The 19,170-nt window shown below is 39.2% G+C and overlaps 1 protein-coding gene across 4 annotated transcripts in view; it reads left to right on the top strand.

Annotated features, from left to right (window-relative positions):
• Nucleotides 1–1,126: 1,126 nt before the first annotated feature.
• The window catches only part of ARID2 (AT-rich interaction domain 2), a 232,164-nt gene continuing 214,120 nt past the window's right edge, over nucleotides 1,127–19,170 (top strand). For 3 of the 4 annotated variants that reach the window (XM_064284353.1, XM_064284350.1, XM_064284351.1), the window contains exons 1-3: nucleotides 1,127–1,357; nucleotides 1,472–1,565; nucleotides 2,648–2,745. In XM_064284353.1, coding sequence (XP_064140423.1) covers nucleotides 1,266–1,357; nucleotides 1,472–1,565; nucleotides 2,648–2,745 — 284 coding nt within the window. In that variant the 5' untranslated portion in view covers nucleotides 1,127–1,265. Of the gene's footprint in view, nucleotides 1,358–1,471; nucleotides 1,566–2,645; nucleotides 2,746–19,170 lie in introns of those variants that run through there. The other variant, XM_064284354.1, reaches the window with a different exon arrangement.

Genomic DNA, 19,170 nt, shown 5'->3' with positions numbered 1-19,170 from the left:
AATATGCTAACCAGGCCCCAAAATACTAGCATAGGCGCACAAAAGCCGATTCCTTTAAATCTTAAAAAATAAAAAGTAACAAATTGACTTTATTCCAATCTGTGAACGCTGCCTAGCGTGAGGAACTGTCCCTTTGAACTTCCTTTCCCTTGCTAGCGCCACACCGGTTCTGTCGGGCGGGCGGGGACTTCGAGACAGCCCTTCCAACAGCCGGGCCGGGGACGCGAACATCGCCTCCACCCCTAACCCTGGAACAACCGGTAGTGGCCGTTTCCCCGCGCCGCCCCCCTTTCCGCCTGCTTTGTGTGCGTGTGAAATGTGCGGCACATTGCAGATGAACCCTAAGCCGGGCGAGCCGAGTCTATTGTTCCCCGCGAGGAACTGCCGGGGCGGTGTGGAGCCAGGCGCAGTGCCGTGGTCGGCCCTCGGGGGTCGCTGTGCGGCGCTGGCTGCCCGGTCGTGGCGACGGCGCTGGCAGAGAGGGAGGCTGACGGGGAGGGAAGCGGTCGGGAGGCGCGCAGCAGCTCAGCCGCCGCCGGTGCCTTCTGCCTGGGGACGCCCCGGCCGCCGCGGCCCAGGCCGCGTGTGAATGTGTGCGAAGGCCCCGTAGAGCCGCGGCCGGAATACACGCTGTCACCCCGCTTTCCACAAACCACCACACAGACCTCCCCCTCCCCACCCCCAGCCCCGCCTGCCCCAGCCCCGCCGCCGCCGCCGCCGCGGCCGCCGAAACTCCCTGGCCTCCAGCGGCCCAGGCCCCTCACCGCTGGCCTTTCCCCTCGCCCGTTCGCGCGCCCGCGGCAGCGGCACCATGTTGAATCGCGTCCCCTGGCTGAGTCGACTGAGCCGGCGGCGCTGAGAGGCGGGCGAGAGCCGGGCTGCGGGGAGGGAGGGAAGGAAGGGGTGGGGGTGGGGGCCGCGCTCGCCCCGCGGCTTCGCGCGGATCCGGCAGTCGCCTGCCCCTCTAGTTTCGCTCCGATTTCTTTAAACTTTTTTAGAAATTCCCCTCCCTCCTTCCCTCCTCTCCCCCTTGCCTCCTGCTACCTCCTTCCCCTCCTCCTCCTCCTCCTCCCCCTCCCTCCCTCCCTCCCTCCCTGCGCCGCCGCCGCCGCCGCCGCCGCCGCCGCCGCCACCGCCGGCCCATGACTGAGCCCCGCCGCCGCCGGCCGAGGAATGGGCTCCGGGCTCTGGTAGGAAGCGCAGGGAGCGGGGGGCGCTTTTAAAACACCGATCTGGGTTTTTTTTAAACCTCCATTGAAAAAATAATGGCAAACTCGACGGGGAAGGCGCCTCCGGATGAGCGGAGAAAGGGACTCGCTTTCCTGGACGAGCTGCGGCAGTTCCACCACAGCAGAGGGTGAGAGCAGAACCGGGGGGGCAGCGCCGGGGCGAGCCGGGGCGAACGGGCTCTCCCGCCCGGGCCGGGCGCAGGGTCCCGGCTGACAAGTGCGGGGCTTTCTCTCTCCGGCAGGTCGCCTTTTAAAAAAATCCCTGCGGTGGGTGGGAAGGAGCTGGATCTTCACGGTCTCTACACCAGAGTCACTACTTTAGGCGGATTCGCGAAGGTGAGTGGAAGTTTTAATTTGTATTTCCCTCTCGCTGGCCTCCTCCAAAAAGTCTCCTTTGACCCCGGAGTGGGCGCTCGGGGCTGGGGGGGTGGCCTGCGGGGGCAAAAGGCGTTCTTTTCGCTCCCAGCCGGTGGCACGGAGGCGGACGGCGGCGGGGCTGTTTTTGGCCTGGTGGCTCGCGTGCGCGCGGCGGGCGCGGGGCTCCGGCGGGCGGGCGGCCCGGCGCCGGCTCGCGCCCTGCCCGGTGCCCGGCCGGCCCTGCGGGGACGGCGCGTCGCGGCGGGGAGTGCGGGCGTGCGGGGCGCCCGCCCGAGCCCCGTGCCCGCCCCGCGCCCGCGCCCGCCCGCCCGCTCGCCCGCTCGCTCGCTCGCGAGTCAGCTCTGCCGCCGCTGCCGCTCTAGCACAGGCGGAGACACAGAGACACACAGACTCTGAGAGCAGTTTTCGTGCAACTCAAAATTAGCGCGGGCAGGTTTAACATCGATAATCGGCTGCGAAATGATCCCGGCAGCCGGGGGCACAGCTTCGGCCCCGTCGCCCTCGGTTTATACAGCTAACAAAAGAAAGCAGGACCTGTCTCCAAATAGCCATCTTAGGCTTCAAGGCTAGGCAGAAGCTGTAGGCCTCAAAAAAGGGCCTATGGAGATGGATAGATCTGGGAGAGGGATCGGAATCGGCCCCGGTCCCGGCCCCCCCAGAACCCGCGGACGTCGCTGTCCGGAACAGTATTGATCCTTTTGAACTTTTTTTTTTTTTTTTTAAGTGTAAACGGACCGCGTTGAGATTTAAAAGGGGGCGACAGAGGGACTTGCGATTGGTTATTGTCCGGGCTTCAAAAACAAAACAAACCCACCAACCCCCCCCCAAAACAAAACAAGTGCTATTAAATACAGGGCTCTCGGGTGAAACCACAATGATTCAAGCAGCTCTTGCTTAGTAACTCTTACCGATCGATCCGAAATACCCACTGATGCCCTAGGTATCTACAGATCTCTGTAGAATGGGTATTTATTTCATAGTTAGGATAGGGTTTTCTTGGATTGTGCACTTTCAGACAAGCGTGCCTGTGTTTTTAACAGGTTTCTGAGAAGAATCAGTGGGGAGAAATTGTTGAAGAGTTCAACTTTCCCAGAAGTTGTTCTAACGCTGCCTTTGCTTTAAAACAGTATTATTTGCGGTGAGTAGTAGTGACTCTTCCACAGTATTTGGAAATAAGGAACTTAATGGGATTTGGGGGAGATTCTTTTTTTAGCCAAAAAAAAAAAAAAAAATAGTTGCACGCAGTACAGTTGAAATTAATAACTTATTAATTTCAACCTGAGAAATATTAAATATCAAGAAAGCGGGATTGTAGGAAGGTGAAAGTTTTCCTCACCTATTTGGGGATTGTTTACTTTTTCCATATTCCATACAAAATCTTTACAGGGGACACCCTACCCCATCCCCCCATCTTGGTAAACATTCTTTTGTGACATTGTTTATTGATTGCTTGATATCCACCGAGGGGCAGAAAGGTGATGCTAGTAAAAGAGTTAAGGTAGTTAGTGAAACTTTGTATCCCTTGGGAAATTTTTTTCTTTGTTTTGGAAGCTCCTTTACCTCAGTATGACTTAGAATTTAAAAAAAATGAAACCTCGTGTGGTACTGTGTCATTGAACAGTTTGTAAATAGAGTATTTTTACATAACATAGTAGTAACTTTAGGTGACCAAGATTGGCTGATTTTTGAGTGACTTAAAAATGTTCGAGAAGATTATATCTTTAGGAAAATCTGGAATACTTTGAAACAGAATACTGTGATTTGGATTTTCTTTCATTCTCCTTTTTTGACTGCTTATTTGACATTAAATTTTTTATTCAGTTAGTGTGTGGTACAGTTTAGATAATATGTTCTGTGATTTAGTAGTTTTTTTTTTCTAGGAATGTTTTCATATTGTAATTTCTTATGAGGTCATCTTTTATTTTTAATGTTTGTTTAGCCATATAGAGTTCTTAGGTGGTGGTGGCTATTTAAAACTAAAATAATACTCTTTTGTGTTTTTGCTTTTTAATACTGATGTTACAGCATGGCCTTTTTTATAACGTGACTTCTACATAATTTGAGTTTTGCATTTACTGTTGCTCAAAATGCACACAGTTATTCTGTGTCATGTTCAGCATTCTGAAATAGGAAATGCAGTAATTGCACAGGTGCACTTTCTATTGGCTAGCTTAGATTGACTTCAGGCTTGAAGCTAAAGAGTTCACAGAACTTTGTGGAGTAGTTACTGAGTTATGCAGAACTCTAGAAACATTAAATAGGGTTTATTGGTATCTCTTTTTTCTGTGATATGTGTGTCGGAGTATGTTTTTAAATAAAGGGCTAATTTAAAAAAAAAAAAGATTAAAACAAAATTAATCTCCAAAACTCTCAATTTAGCAGTGGAGTACAAAGTATAGAATCTTATGTTTATGGTGGCATCAGCATGCTCATTTCCATTGTATATTTATAATATTGAGAGGAATAAATAAATGTTCTGTCTTTATGACAGTTTGAACCTTTTGTTGATATTTATTGGATTAATTAATTGATCAAAATTCAGTCTCTAAAAGGTACTATATGACACATGTGATTAATAAAACCCAAAACCCACTGCCATTGAGTTGATTCTGACTCATAGCAACCCTATAGGACAGAGTAGAACTTCCCCATAGGGTTTCCAAGGCTGTACATCTTTACAGAAGCAGACTGCCATGTCTTTCTCCCAGAGTGGCTGGTGGGTTCGAACTGCCAACCTTCTGGTCAGCAGCCAAGCACTTTAACCACTGTGCCACCAGGGTTCCTTATATGGTTAATGATGTGTATATTTTTCTGAAGAATTTACATTCATTCCAGCAGGGTTTTAGCATAATCCATTAAATGTCTAAGTTTCTAATTTTTTACAAAAGTTAATCATGAATAGTTTTTCCTGTTGTAATTTTTATCTTGAGATATATCATACGTTGATTTTGATTATAGGTACTGTTTTTAGCTATATAATTTCAAGGTTGTTTACAACTATTTATATTGTCCTCAGATCAGCTTGGGTTTTATGCTCTTATTAGAAGCTGCTTTTTGGACTATGTCTTTAGCTAAATGTACTTTTCCTCCATATGTCACTCTCCAGGTTTGTTCTTGTAGGGTTGTAGCTAGGCTACTAGGAAAAAAGTTGAAGCATTTGTTTTGGAAAATAAAACCATGTGAAGATTTGCATGGCTTGTAAAGAAATACAAAGAAATATGCTGGTCAAAAATTGGGTACTACCAACATTGAAAGAATTTTTCTCTAGCGGTGTAATACTGTACAGTTAGAGAACATGTATTATGCTGGGTTTTACACATCCCTCTGAAAAATCTTAACTGGCAGACGGGATGCCAAGCTCTGACAGCATTTCTGTTACTTAACCATAGGAGTGCCTTTTCATAGTAAGAAGTAGTAATCAAGTGACTTTGTAGGTTACCTATTTACTTCATCGAATTGAGTATCATAGTTTCTGATGAGTAGATAATGCAGTGCGTTTCATAAGTCACAGGTGGAATAATTTTTTTTAAATGTTAACTGCATTTTCATTTGACCTGTTGTAAGATTACTATTAGAGCATGCGTTAGTTCTTATTAACTCTACAAGTCTGATGTTTGCTCGCATCCTCCTGTAATTTTACTGTTTATTGGATGAATGGCTGTTAGCCTAGTATTTTATGATGTATCTTTATAATATTCCAGACACATAAGAAATTGCAAACTAATATGCTGGCCATCTTTATGTTCTAACATTTTTATGTTTGTTTTGATACATACAGGGTCATTAAATACAGAGTTGAGTTTAGTGGTTTGCCAAAAGTTGGCTTGATATGTGAAAACATAAGTTTACTCATTTGTATATTGTCTGCAAAAATTTCTTAAAGTCTGAAATAAAAAATGCAGGTGATTATTTGTTTTAACATTGGCATTTAATTTTAAAAAAAGAAGTGCCAACTGATAACATGTACTGTATTTAAAAATTGAATATTAGTCATCTATGATGTCTGTATACTTTATTTTCGTTTAGTTTCTTTTTTGGCATGTATATCTCAATGTATTCCACAAATGTTTACTCTTAGAATATCTCTATAATGATAAAAGGGTAAGATATAATTTCTCACATTTTGTAGATGGAGAAATTAAAGTGTAAAATAATTAAATGGCTTTAGGGACATTCATTAATTGGGCAAAAAAATTGTGTTCGTGACATGTGTTTAGTAATATTTGATAAGTCTATTATGAATTCAGGTTAATTGCAGATAGTTTTAAGAAATTAAAATATGATTAGAAATTACATATTGTTAAATTTATGCCCAGGTATGTTTGTTTCCAATGTGTTGCATATATACTCAATGGATCTTTTTTGTTGTTGTTCTGTTTCGGGACTAAGATGGGGGGCAGTTTATTCTCATTTCAGTAAATTTGAAGGTGTGCTATGAAGATTTAGAGAAATACTTCAAGTACGTTTGACTGGTACCAATAGTCAAGTTTAACTTGATACGTCCATTATAAAGCTTGATGTTTTGGAAAGGAGATGAAATAAACATTTAAAAGCTTATTTTACGAAAAACTGTGACTGATGTTCTGGCACTGAAACTTATAATACTGTTTTTTTTTTTTTTAATGTACCTGCCTTTAGGTTCGGGAGAAAAGACCTGGCAATCTGCTCCCTTAAAGCTTACAGCCTAGGAAGCCCTATGGGGGCAGTTCTGCTCTGTCTTATAGGGTCACTGTGAGTCAGAATCAACTCGATGGCACACAACAACAGGTTGAGAGCAGTGGTGGTACAGTGGTAGAATTCTTGCCTTCTATGTAGGAGACATGGGATTGATTTCCAGCCAGTGCACCTCGGGTGCAGCCAGCCACTCTTCTGTCAGTGGAGGTTTGTGTATTGCTGTGATGCCGAGCAGGTTTCTGCGGAGCTTCTAGACCAAGACAGACTAGGAAGAAAAGCCTGGCAATCTACAGCCAAAAATTATTGGTGAAAACCCTATGTGTCACAGTGGTCTGATCCTGTTGTGCAGGGGGGCAACATGAGTGGTGGTGGTGGGGGAGGGCAGACTAGACAGCAACAACCTTAAAATAGAAATTTTATCATAGAATTGTCACCCACCATAATAAATTTTCAGTTGCATTGTCTATTCATGTATTCTTGGTGGATTAAAAAAAAAAAAAAAAAAGGGAACCCTGAATCAGTTGCCTTGGAATTGATTCCAACTCGTGGCAGGCATCCCCATGTTTTTCAGAGTAAAACAGGTGCTCCATAGGACTTTCAGTGGCTGTGATCTTTTGGAAGGAGATCACCAGGCCTTTCTTCAGCAGTGCCTCTGAATGGATTTGAACTGTCCTTTAATATATACCAGTTGAGGGAGTATATATTAATCAGTGGAAACCCTGGTTGTGTAGTGGTTAAGTGCCATGGCTGCTAACCAAAGCATCAGCAGTTCGAACCCACCAGGAGCTCCTTGGAAACTCTATGGGGCAGTTCTGCTCTGTCCTATAGGGTCGCTACGAGTCAGAATCGACTCGATGGCACTGGGGATATTAATCAGTTAAATGGAACGAATGCACGCGTGTGTGTTAGTGTCCACCATGTAGATCAGTTATTTTAAGAGAAAGCCTTTTATGAATTACCTGAGGTTAAGTTTCAGAAATTAATAAATTAAGACATTAAATTTGTGAGTTGCTAAACAGAACTGATAAACACAGATTGCTGTCCTTGTTTAAGAAAGAAAGGTAAAGGTAACATGTAGACTAGAACAACGACTGTATCCGAGTAAATTATCCACATATGTATTTTTAAATTTAATTTTATAACTGTATCCTTTTGAGCAAAACCTGGTTTTCATGTCTTCTGATAGTCTGTTACATTTTAGAGGGCATGCAGACTTGTTGACAGGAGGAATAGAAAGTGGAGAAAGTTGAAAAACTGATCAAAGCTCAGCCAGGATAGTGTTGTGTCCTAGAAACCATGTTTTGGTGCCAGCACAAAACAGCTTAAATTTGCCCCCAAATAGAATTAATTTAATGTTGAATCTAACTTTTTCCAAGATAGATAGTTTTAAATTTCACTAAGGATACAAACTAAAAACTATAACCCACAAATAAATGTTTAAATGCTTTTTTACATTTATATTTTTGACCTTAGCTTTTGACTAAAAATGTGTATTTCTAAATAGGCGCACTCCCTTATAGTCCTCTTTTCTCTGTGGTAGATTCGGTGTTTTTGTAGTTGTTTGTGAAATCCTCTAACTTCTTTGATAGAAAAGTATATCACACCATGAATCTTTTACATTTCCAAATGGAAAGAAGATAAAAGTTGGGAAAGGAATTAAAAACAAAAATTTTAATTCCTTGGAATTTAGATGTGTTAGGTAAATTATTTAGAGTTTTTATTATTATTTTGTGAAGGCTGCTTATCGGGCATTTTCCAGAGTGATATAGAACTTCCTAAAGTTTAACGGTGAAATGGGGTTTGTCTGATTGAGAACTACAGGACATTCAGAGCAGGGAGGTGTGAAGCAGAGCAGGATTCTTTCTCTGCTTTGGTTTGCAGCCACCATCATCACTATGTTCTTTGGTATTCAGAATCAGTCAAGAGTAGAAATTTCTAACTTAGGCTTTATTATATACTAGTTTTCCTGAAATGTTAGTATGTTTCCTAGAAAAAAGGCTAAATGACTTCAAGCAATAAAACTAAACTTGGGTTACCTGATTGCAGGACTTCTTAGAGACTATTTTTTTAGTGTGCATTGTAGATCTCTAGAAAATTTGGGGAAACAGTATTACTCGCTCTCCCACACCCATCAGAGCGCTGTTTGGGAACTCTGAATTAGAAGAAATGGAAGTTAAGGTAGAAAACGTTCAAATACGTGAAACAATGGGGAAAATGAGATGAGGTGTTTTCTTTATATCCCACCGCCTACCGGTGCTGTCGAGTTGACTCTGACTCATATCGACCCCTAGGGTTCCCAAGGCTCTAAATTTCCACCGAAGGAGACTGCTACATCTTTCTCCCGCAGAGCTACTGGTGGTTTCGAACTGCTGATGTTTCGGGTAGCCGTCAGTCGCTTTAACCAACATGCCACCATGGCTCCTTTTCTTTATATAGAGATATATAGGTACAGGTTTAAATAATTTTAAATTGGAGGTATTATTTGCATAACTTAATGTCTGTGCAAGATTATACTAAATACTTGTAAAATGGTTGATCACAGCGGGTCTTTAAAATCATTTTGTGTTCGTTGTCAGGCAAGGAAGGTAAAGAGTTATTGCAGTCCAAGTGTTAGTAGAAGAGAAGTTGCACTTGTAAGCTTAGAAGTGGTCTTTGTTGGTTCAGAATTGGGGAGAATGTCATTGTAGATGCGTAACAGTATTTTTCCCACTCTTTAAGCTATAAGGTGACACAAGACAAATGGCAAAAATATACAGGAACATGACAGATTTTAAGTTTCAGGCAGTGGTTCATTTATTGGCATGATATTGTTTACAACAAAAGAATTTGCAGTTTATTTTATGTGATTCATTTAGTCTGTAGAAAACAGTTTTTTTTCACTTAAGATTCTTATTTGGATCAGCAGCCATCAAAAGGCAAGTAACTCTTTTTCCTCCTGTTGCCCGTAATTCTTATTAGGTGCTTTTATTTTCCCCAGAATATTTGTATTTAAAATTCTGTTTTTTTTTACATTTGTCTTAAAGTCTTTCTAGAGAATTGTGGTAGAATCATTTATCAAATTGTTTTGTAGAATAGTTATTGCTTTTATTGAAATGTCACAATAGTCCTGCTAAAAATTGGTATTTCTGTGATTTTAAAACCTGAGAAGTTATACCATGAACTTTGGCATTAGGGAAAAGCCGTTTGGTCTAAGAACCAGACTTATTGGAGTTAAGAAAAAATGGAGATGTTAGGATTAAAGATTATTTTACAAATTGAAATTATAATTTTTGTGAAAAGCCAAAATACTGGCTTTTAAATTTAAAACAAGTGTAAATAACATGGTTAGTTCAGTTAATCTATAGCAGAGGTAAGAGATAGGGAAATAGGTGGGTCAATTCTCTTTATTCAGAAGTGCACGAAAATGCATGTATATACAGTAGTGATCATATTGGTTATCGATCATAAAAATTTGTTAATGCATTCACTTTGGAAATAAAGTGAATTTTTTGTTTGGGGCACCGGAATAAAGACATGCTTTAGAGCAAATTGATACTCTCAGTAGCTTAGTTGTTAGTGCTTGCTGTAGGTACCACAGGCGGTGGCTTTAAACAACAGCAATTTATTTTCTCACAGTTCAGGAGGCCAGAAGTCTGAGTTTAGGGAATGGCCTTAGGGGGAGGTTCTTGCTTGTCTGTTGCAGCTTCTAGTAGCTTTTAGCAGTTCTTGGCATTTCTGTCCTTACAGATGATCCTCACGTGGTGTCTTCCCTCTGTACGTGTCTCTGGCCTATTAGCTTTTTGTATCTCGGAAGTGATTAGGCTTAGGGCCCACCTTACATTGGTATGGCTTTATTGTCATAACAAAAGAAACACCTTATTTCCAAACAGGATCATATCCACAGGTATATAACATGTATCTTTGGGGATACAATTCAGTCCGTAACAGTAGCATTCTGGTTATCTATGAATTTCATTGAGTTTTCTAAGAATTGTGTTTTTAAAATAGAATCAAGCATCTATTTTTCTGTTTCAAAACAGTTAAATTTCAGTTGTGTTTGGGTATTTTTTTACATATTTATTATGTTGTGAATTGAAGGTTCATTGATTTCTATAAGATATATATACCCTGTTGGCTAAGTACGTTGCAGTAACCTATTGCTGGAACTGAAATTTCTTGGTGATATGTTGGAGCCCTGGTGGCACACTGGTTAAGAATTTGGCTGCTAACCAAAAAGGTCAGCAGTTTGAATCCACCAGCTACTCCTTGGAAACCCTGTGGGGCAGTTTTAATCTGTCCTGTAGGGTTGCTGTGAGTTGGAATCAACTCCATGGTGATGGTTTTTTTGGGTTTGGGTAAGTAGGAGTAGCTGTTGCATTCTGAATTGTTGTCCCAAAATGATAAATCCATATTTCCATTAATATCTAAGTCAGTGTTTACAGGGCCCCACTCATCTTACCAAAATGGAATTTTGTGGTGGGTCCATAGGAAAAATCTGTTGTTTTTGTTGTTTTGTCTCCTTAGTCTCTTAATAATTCCTTTTCTTTTTCTTACCATGTCATCGGTTTGTTGAAGTAAAGGGTCATTTGTCCGTTAGAATGTGTCGCATTCTGGATTTGGTTGATTGCTTCCTTGAATGGACTTGAGGGCAACTAACAGCAACAAGTGTCTGTCAGTTAAGTTGTTCCACTATCCTTGTACTTCCTGAAAACTGATAGTTAGATCTAAACATTGATAACTTTCGGGTTCAATTTTTTTAGGCATACTTAATTGGCAGTCCTGTGCTTTTCGTTGTATTATGAGGTATGTAATGCTAGATTTTCCCTTTTAGTGATTGATCAGTGGTTTCAGGTATTAATAGTCTGAAATTTTATATTTTTAAAAAGAGTACCCAGGTGATTGTTAAGAACACTAAAGTTTGAGAACAGCTGATCTAAGTATTGTAATGAAACCAATTTAGTTGCTGATATAACTGGTTTAACTTGGCATCAACACGTTACCCAGGACTACATCCAGAACAAAACCTCTGTGTGACATCTGGTCTAGGGGCACCTGCTCAAGCTGCACCTGTCACCTTTAAGCAGAGCCTGGGCAAACCCTTTGTCTATGGGCATCAGAGAAAATAACAAGGGCTCCACTTCAGTTAAAGGGGGGAAAAAAATGGTAAACTGACAATTTTTTTTTCTTTTTTAAAATTTTTGTTGTGCTTTTAAACTGACAATTTTAACTCATCCTAACTATGTATAATTTGGTTAAAAAATTAATTAAATTTTTTTCTTCAGTTATTCCTCATTAGAGAATTTTAAAAATGTATACATATTTTTTTCTGTGAAGGATTTTAAAATATTCTTCCCCACTTGAAATATTGAATGCTTATTCTCCTTATGAGGATTTTTTTCTATCCCAGTACTGCTTAGGGGAGTTAACTTGTGTAAATTTTTTAAAAAAGATTTTAATACTAAGAATAGCTTGTTTTGTTTAATGTACTTTACCTTCATTTCCAGAACACTTATGTATGAAAAATTTTATTTTTATCATTTCAAAGTTTAGAACTAATTGCTGTTATTTAATTTTAGGAAAAATAAATTTTAAAGAAAAAAAATTATTTATACCACTCAGACTTTTTTCTTCCTGGGCATATGGGCTACTTCTGTAAAAAGATAGACCGTAGGTTATATCCAATTCACAATCTTAAGTGTCAGCCGTAATTGCCAATCAGGAAAGTATATCTTACATATTTTCAAATTGCATATTCCCACCTCCACCTCCTTAATTTCCGTCCTTGGTGATAAACCTGCATTATGTTTTGTGAAGCCTTGTCTTATACATAACCTCCAGTGTCCATAGTTGCTAAAGGACTTCAGGTATATTCCATGTTCCAGGTATGTTCAGCTTCTGTTTCTATCAGTAAGTGATTTTTTTTCATTATCGTTTAATGAGGCTAAAGTGTAATGTTGCTTTTTATGAAGCAGAATTGGAATAAGATTGTATAATAATCTATTGTTTGGATATACATCTTATAGCAAAATACAGCAAGTATCTATAATTCTGGCCTTGCTTTCTGAGTTCTTATATTGTGCTTGGTAAATTCTTGCAGCGTCCAGTAATCAGTTGCTGTTTGTACAAAGGTAATGTTTATTGTATGTTTATATTATAAATATATTTCATGATGAAGTATTTTAGGGTGAAATTTTATATCTGTCTCTCTCCTAACCCAGTGACCAATTTTAAAGGAATAAAATGTCAATATAAATATACATGAAGAAAGTAGAATATTCTTATGTTAAATTGGGGCAAAGTGGAGACCTTAAATTAGGGCCCTATGCAGAAAATGGCTAACTTGTAGTACTTAGAGATAGGCTGAATTTTAATTTGCTGGTAATAATGCTGAGGTTCATCACACTTTCCATTAATGGTTTATAGATAAAGTGAATTTTCAGTTTACTTGAACTCAGACCAGACTACTTACTACTTAATAAATAGTAGTACCTCCAAATAGGTGGTCCCTTTAGAGTGTTTAAGTGCTGGTTTGATATAATCCTTTTTAGTTTACACCATTGAAAAGTCACACTTCCGAATTTCTGAGTAGTTTTTCTAGGAAGCCCCCCATTGCCAATGTATTAATTTAATGTGCTGAAAAAAGTCTGAAGGATTTCAGGAAAACCTAACTTAGAGAGCACTGATGAACCTATCAAGTTTTCTTTCCCTGCCATGTTTTCCTCTTTAAAAATTGTTAATTTTTTTCTGCTGTCTTCCTATTTATGAACTCTTTTATAGACTTCATCTAAGTCCATTTTTAATATTTTGTTACTTCTGCTTTATATTTTTATGTGTGATAGCATAGCTTACTCAATGAGAAGATGCTAGAGGCATAATAATATTCTAACATTACTGTTGTTGAATCATTAAGAGGAAGTTATAGGTATCGTGCCCTTTTATGCCTGAGTATAAGTGTATATCACCTAAGAACAAGGACATTGTCTTACGTGACCATAGTACGATTATCAATTCAGAAAACTTAACATGAATACAGTTATATTATCTGATACCAAAACACATTGCCATTGAGTTGATTCCAACTCATAGCGACGCTATAGGACAGAGTAGAACTGCCCCATAGAGTTTCCAAGGAGATCCTGGTGTATTTGGAATGCCGACCTTTTTGGTTACCGCAACGCCACCGGGGTTTCCTGTATTATCTAAAAAAAAAAAAAATTTTTTTTTTTTTATACAGGCCTTATTCATATTTTGTCAGTTGCCTCAAAGATGTGTTTTATGGCAATCTTCCCTCCCCCATAGAATCACAGCTCCTGTATTGCATTTAGTTGTCATATCTCCAGTTCTTCAGCCTTTGTCTGTCTTCCATGGCATCACCTATTTTGAACAGTATATGCCAAATGTAGTATAGAATTTGCATTTGTCTGATACTTTTTCAGGATTAGATTTAGGGTAGGCAGTTTTGGCAGGTGCATGATGCCACTCTGGCCCATTATCACTGATACTAACTTTGGTTAATTTAAGACGGTATCGTCTAGGTTTCTCCCTTGTAAAGTTACTATCATTTTCCTATTACAACTGGTAAGTAACTTGTGGAGACATTCTTCGAGACTGTATAAGTACCTTGTTCACCATCAAACTTTTACCTGGTAGTTTTAACATCCACTGATGGTTCTTGCCTGAATCAGTTATTGCTGTGATGGGTGTAAGATGCTTGTCTTTTAACTCTGTCATTCCTTTTCCATTTATTAGTTGGCAATCAGTGGTAAGGAAAATATTTTCATTCTTGCTTATTTACTTAGTAGATTTTTATTTTATACAGTGTGTTAAAATCGTTGTTATGCATTTTGCTGTTCATATTATCCCAGATTTGACCAATGGCAGCCCTTTTAGGCTGGCTCCTCTGTCCTTCTAACATGCTCCCATCATTTTTGAGCTCTTCTGCTTTCTACACAGTAAGATCTCCAGGATCAACTTATATTTTGCTTACCCAGCTCTAGTATCTGGTATTTTTTCAAGGAGCGCTGATTCCTTTTAGTGTGGAGTGGTATTTAGAAACCAAGATCTAGTTAGTAGGTGTGCTCATTGTCATTGGAATAGCTTTGCTTCCAGGCCTTTCAAGTTACAAAGCTAGGAAATACATTTATTATATTAAAAAAAAAAAGTTGCTGTCAAGTCAATTCCGAGTCATAGCAACCCTATAGGACAGAGTAGAACTGCCCCATAGAGTTTCCAAGGAGCACCTGGTGGATTTGAACTGCCAGCCTTTTGGTTAGCAGCCAAACTCTTAACCACTGTACAACCAGGGTTTCCTTATTATGTATATAAATATATAAAAATGTATATTGTGAAAATCATGAGACTATACTGACACCCCTGATTAACAGTCCACACCATAGTTTCTTTCTTATTTCTTCTATTCCACGCATCTCCCTTCTCCCACAGTGAGAACTCTAGTTCTCAGCAACAGTGTATTTACTCAAGTATTGTGTTCAGAATTCACCATGCTTGGATTTATTTTTTTTTCTGGGTGTTTGTTACTCATTTGAATACAGGCATACCTCAGAGATATTGCGGGTTCGGTTCCAGACCACTGTAATAAAGCGAATATAGCAATAGAGTGAGTCACAAGAATTTTTGGTTTCCCAGTGCATATAAAAGTTATGTTTACACTATACTGTAGTCTGTTAAGTATGCCATAACATTATGGTTAAAAAAAAAAACAAAACAATATATGTACCTTAATTAAAAAATACTTTATTTCCAAAAAAATGCTAACTATCATCTGAGCCTTTGGCAGGTCATAATCTTTTTGCTGGTGGAGGGTCTTGACTCAGTGTTGATAGCTGCTGACTGGTCAGGGTGTTGGTTGCTGAAGGTTGGGGTGGCTGTGGCAGTTTTTTAAAATAAGACAATGATGTTTACCATGTCAGTTGACTCTTCCTTTCACGAAAGATTTCTCTATCATACGATTCTGTTTGATAGCATTTTATCCACAGTAGAACTTCTTTCAGAATTAGAGTCTGTCCTCTCAAATCCTGCTGCTTATATATCAACTAAGTTTATGTAACATTTTACATTCTTTGTTGTCAGTAATGTTCATAGCATCTTCACCAGGAATAGATTCCATCTCAAGAAACCACTTGCCTTACTCATCCATAAGAAGCAGCTCCTCATCCGTTAAAGTTTTATGAGATTGCAGCAATTCTATCACATCTATAGGTTCCACTTCTAGTTCTCTGGCTGTTTCTACCACATCTGCAATTACTTCCTCCACTGAAGTCTTGTACCACTCAAAATCATCCGTGAGGGTTGGAATCAGCTTCCTCCAAATTCCTGTTAATGTCGATGTTTTGACCTCCTCCCATGAATCACAGATGTTCTTAATGGCATCTAGAATGGTGAATCCTTTCCAGAAAGTTTTCAATTTATTTTGCCGAGATCTATCAGAGGAATCACTATCTATGGCAGCTGTAGCCTTACTAAATATATTTCTTAAATAATAAGACAAGTTGAAATTGCCTTGATCCATGGGCTGCAGAATGGACGTTGTTAGCAGGTGTGAAAAACAACATTAATCTCCTTGTACATCTCCATCAGAGCTCTCGGGTGACCAGGTGCATTACAGGGGCCCTAAGATTTTCAGAGTGGTAAATGATCATTGGCCTCAGTTTAAAGTCACCAGTTGCATTAACCCCTAACAAGAGAGTCAGCCTTTCATTTGAAGCTTTGAAGCCAGGCATTGACTTCTCCTCTCTAGCTACGGAAGTCCTAGATGGCACATTCTTCCGATATAAGGCTGTTTCCTCTACATTGAAAATGTGTTATTTAATGTAGCCACCTTCATCAGTTATCTTAGCCACATCTTCTGGATAACTTGCTGCAGCTTCTACATCAGCTCTTGCTACCTCACCTTGCACTTTTATGTTATGGAGATGGTTTCTTTCCTTAAACCTCATAAACCAACCTCTGCTAGCCTCGAACTTTTTCTCTGCAGTGACCTCACCTCTCTCAGCCTTCATAGAATTGAAGACAGTTAGGATCTTGCTCTGGATTAGGCTTTGGCTTAAGGGAATGTTGTAGCTGGTTTGATCTTCTATCCAGACCACTAAAATTTTCTCTGTAACAGCAGTAAGGCTGTTTTGCTTTCTTATCATTCATGTGTTCACTGGATTAGCACTTCTAATTACCTTCAAGAACTTTTTCCTTTGTATTCACAACTTTGGTAACTGTTTGGTTCAAGAGGCCTAACTTTTGGCCTGTCTGGGCTTTTCGACATGCCTTCCTCTCTAAGCTTAATCATTTCTAGCTTTTGTTCTAAAGTGAGAGATGTGTGACTCTTCCTTTTACTTGAACACTTAGAAATAATTGTGGGGTTATTAATTGGCTTAATTTCAATGTCCTTGGGAATAGGGAGGCTCAAGGAGAGAGAGAGAGAGAGAGAGAGAGAGAGAGAGACACACACACACACACACACACACACACACACACACAAAATGGCCAGTAGGTGGAGCAGTCAGAACACACACAGCATTTATAGATTAGATTTGCCATTTTATATGGTTGCAGTTCCTGGCATTCCGAAACACTTAAAATAGTAACAGCAAAGATCACAGATCACCATAATAGATATAATAATAATAGTTGAAAAAGTTTGAAATAGTGCAGAAATTACCCAAATGTGACACAGAGACATAAAGTGAGCACATGCTGTTGGAAAAATGACGCTGATAGACTTGTTTGATGCAGAGTTGCCACAAACCTTCAATTTGTAAAAAACGCAGTGTCTGCAAAGTGCAGTAAAGTGAACAGCGATAAAATGAGGTATGCCTGTACAGAGGGTCATATTTTTTATTTATGTTCATTTTTGTTATTTTTGCTCATCCTTGTTCATTTAATTTTATTTATGAATATGTTAAACACTTAGGATTCTAAAAAAGGGTGTATGCAGAAGATACTCCCTGCCCTGTCTTTGCTACCCCATTTCCATCCATGCCGTGTTGGAAATCAGTTTTCTTAGTTTCTGGTTATTCTTCCTGTATTTTTTTTTGGTAAAAATTAGCAGGTGTGTGTGTATAGTTTTTTTCTTCCACTTCTTAAACTGAAGAAAGCACACTTTTTTGTACTTTGGCTTTTTTCAGTTAACTATGTATCTTGAAAAAAACAAGAAAAAACAAAACCCATTGCCTTTGAGTCAATTCAGACTCATAGCGACCCTATGGGACAAAGTAGGGTTTCCAACGTGCTGCTGGTGGATTCGAACTGCAGACCTTGTGGTTAGCAACTGAGCTCTTAACCACTGTGCTACTGGGACTCCACTGTATTTTGAAAATCACTTTAAATCAGTTCGTGCAGAGATCGTTCTCATTCTTTTTCTAATATCCACCTAGTATTCTATTGTATGAACGTATCTTAGTTTATTCAATCAGTCCTGTATATAATGGCACTTAGGTTATTGCCAGTATTTTACATTGCAAATAATGTCATAATCAATAATTTTTTGTATGTGTAATTAACCTTACATAAACCTATCTCAAATTGTTGAAGATGTCTCGTCAAAGTAAATTACTAAAGTGAGCATTTACCCAGCAGTCAAAGAGTAAGTACATATGTAGTTTTGTTAAATATTGCCAACTTCCCTTTGTAGGAGAGAGCCATTTTGTTTTCCCACCAGCAGTGTATGAAAATGTCTGTTCCTTATAGCCTTGCTGCATGTTGTCAAGCTTTTTAAGTTTTACCAGTGTGAGGGGTGAGAAATGGTATCTCACTTTTAAATAATTGAAGCTTTATAGCAAGTTTTAATATTTGGTAGCATCATTCCATCCAATAATTGTTTTTTTTTAGCAGGGTTTTTTCTTGAATATTCTTTTTTGTTTTCCCATATGTACTTTAGTATCAGTTTGTTCTATTTCCAGAAAAAAAAGTTTGTTGTCTTTTTATGGGCATTGTATCAAATTTCTAAATTACCTTAAGAGAACTGCCATTTTGATGATACTGAGTTGTCCTATCCAAGAACACGGGATGTTTTTCATTTGTTCAAATTATTTTGTCTCTCTCAAGTCTAAAGTTTTCCTTATATAGATTTTGAACACTTCTTGTTAAGTTTATTCCTAAGTTTATAATCTTTTTTGTTGTTATTACAAATGTGGAGCCCTGGTAGCGGAGTGGTTAAGAGCTCGGCTGCTAACCAAAAGGTCGGCAGTTTGAATCCATCAGCCACTCTTTGGAAATCCTATGAGGCAGTGCTGTCCTGTCCTTTAGGGTCGCTATGAGTTGGAATCAACTCAGGGCAATGGGGTTTTTATTACAGATGTGGTTTTCTCTTCCATTATGTCTTCTAATTGATTATTTGTTTATATGAAAGCTATTGATTTATATTTATGTTTTGCAGCCTTATTGAATTATTTTAGTACTTGTATTAGTTTTAGTATTGATTTTTTTAATTAGCCAGATATACTGTACTAGCATGTCATCTGCAAATAACAGTAGTTTTACCTCTATTCTAATTTTTATGCTTCTGATTATTTTCTTTTGTCTAACTGCATTGGCCAATACCTCTTACTGTTTTCTCTTGTCTATTTGTATTGACCAATTTCTCTATACAGTACCTCTATACAAGGAAAGATGGGGGGAGGCATCCTTTCTTCCACTTGACATTGACTTTAGTTTGATTCCTCTAGCATTTTTCATTGAGGAAGATACTGCTTGCTCTATTTTCTTAATGCAACATCTTAACTTCCTGTATGTTTTACTAACTTTAATTATAATAGTTCTGTGGTGCATAAAAGTATTCCTATGTCCCTTTATTGAATAACCAATATTGTCAGATTTAGGAGTCATATTTAGTTATGTCCTTCTTATGTTTTATGTAGTAGAGTTTGGGTTTTTTTTTTTTTTTGGTCTGTAGATATTT

Source organism: Loxodonta africana, chromosome 4, assembly GCF_030014295.1.
Source record: "Loxodonta africana isolate mLoxAfr1 chromosome 4, mLoxAfr1.hap2, whole genome shotgun sequence".
Lineage (NCBI taxonomy): Eukaryota > Metazoa > Chordata > Mammalia > Proboscidea > Elephantidae > Loxodonta > Loxodonta africana.
This window is presented reverse-complemented; position numbering and strand designations above follow the sequence as displayed.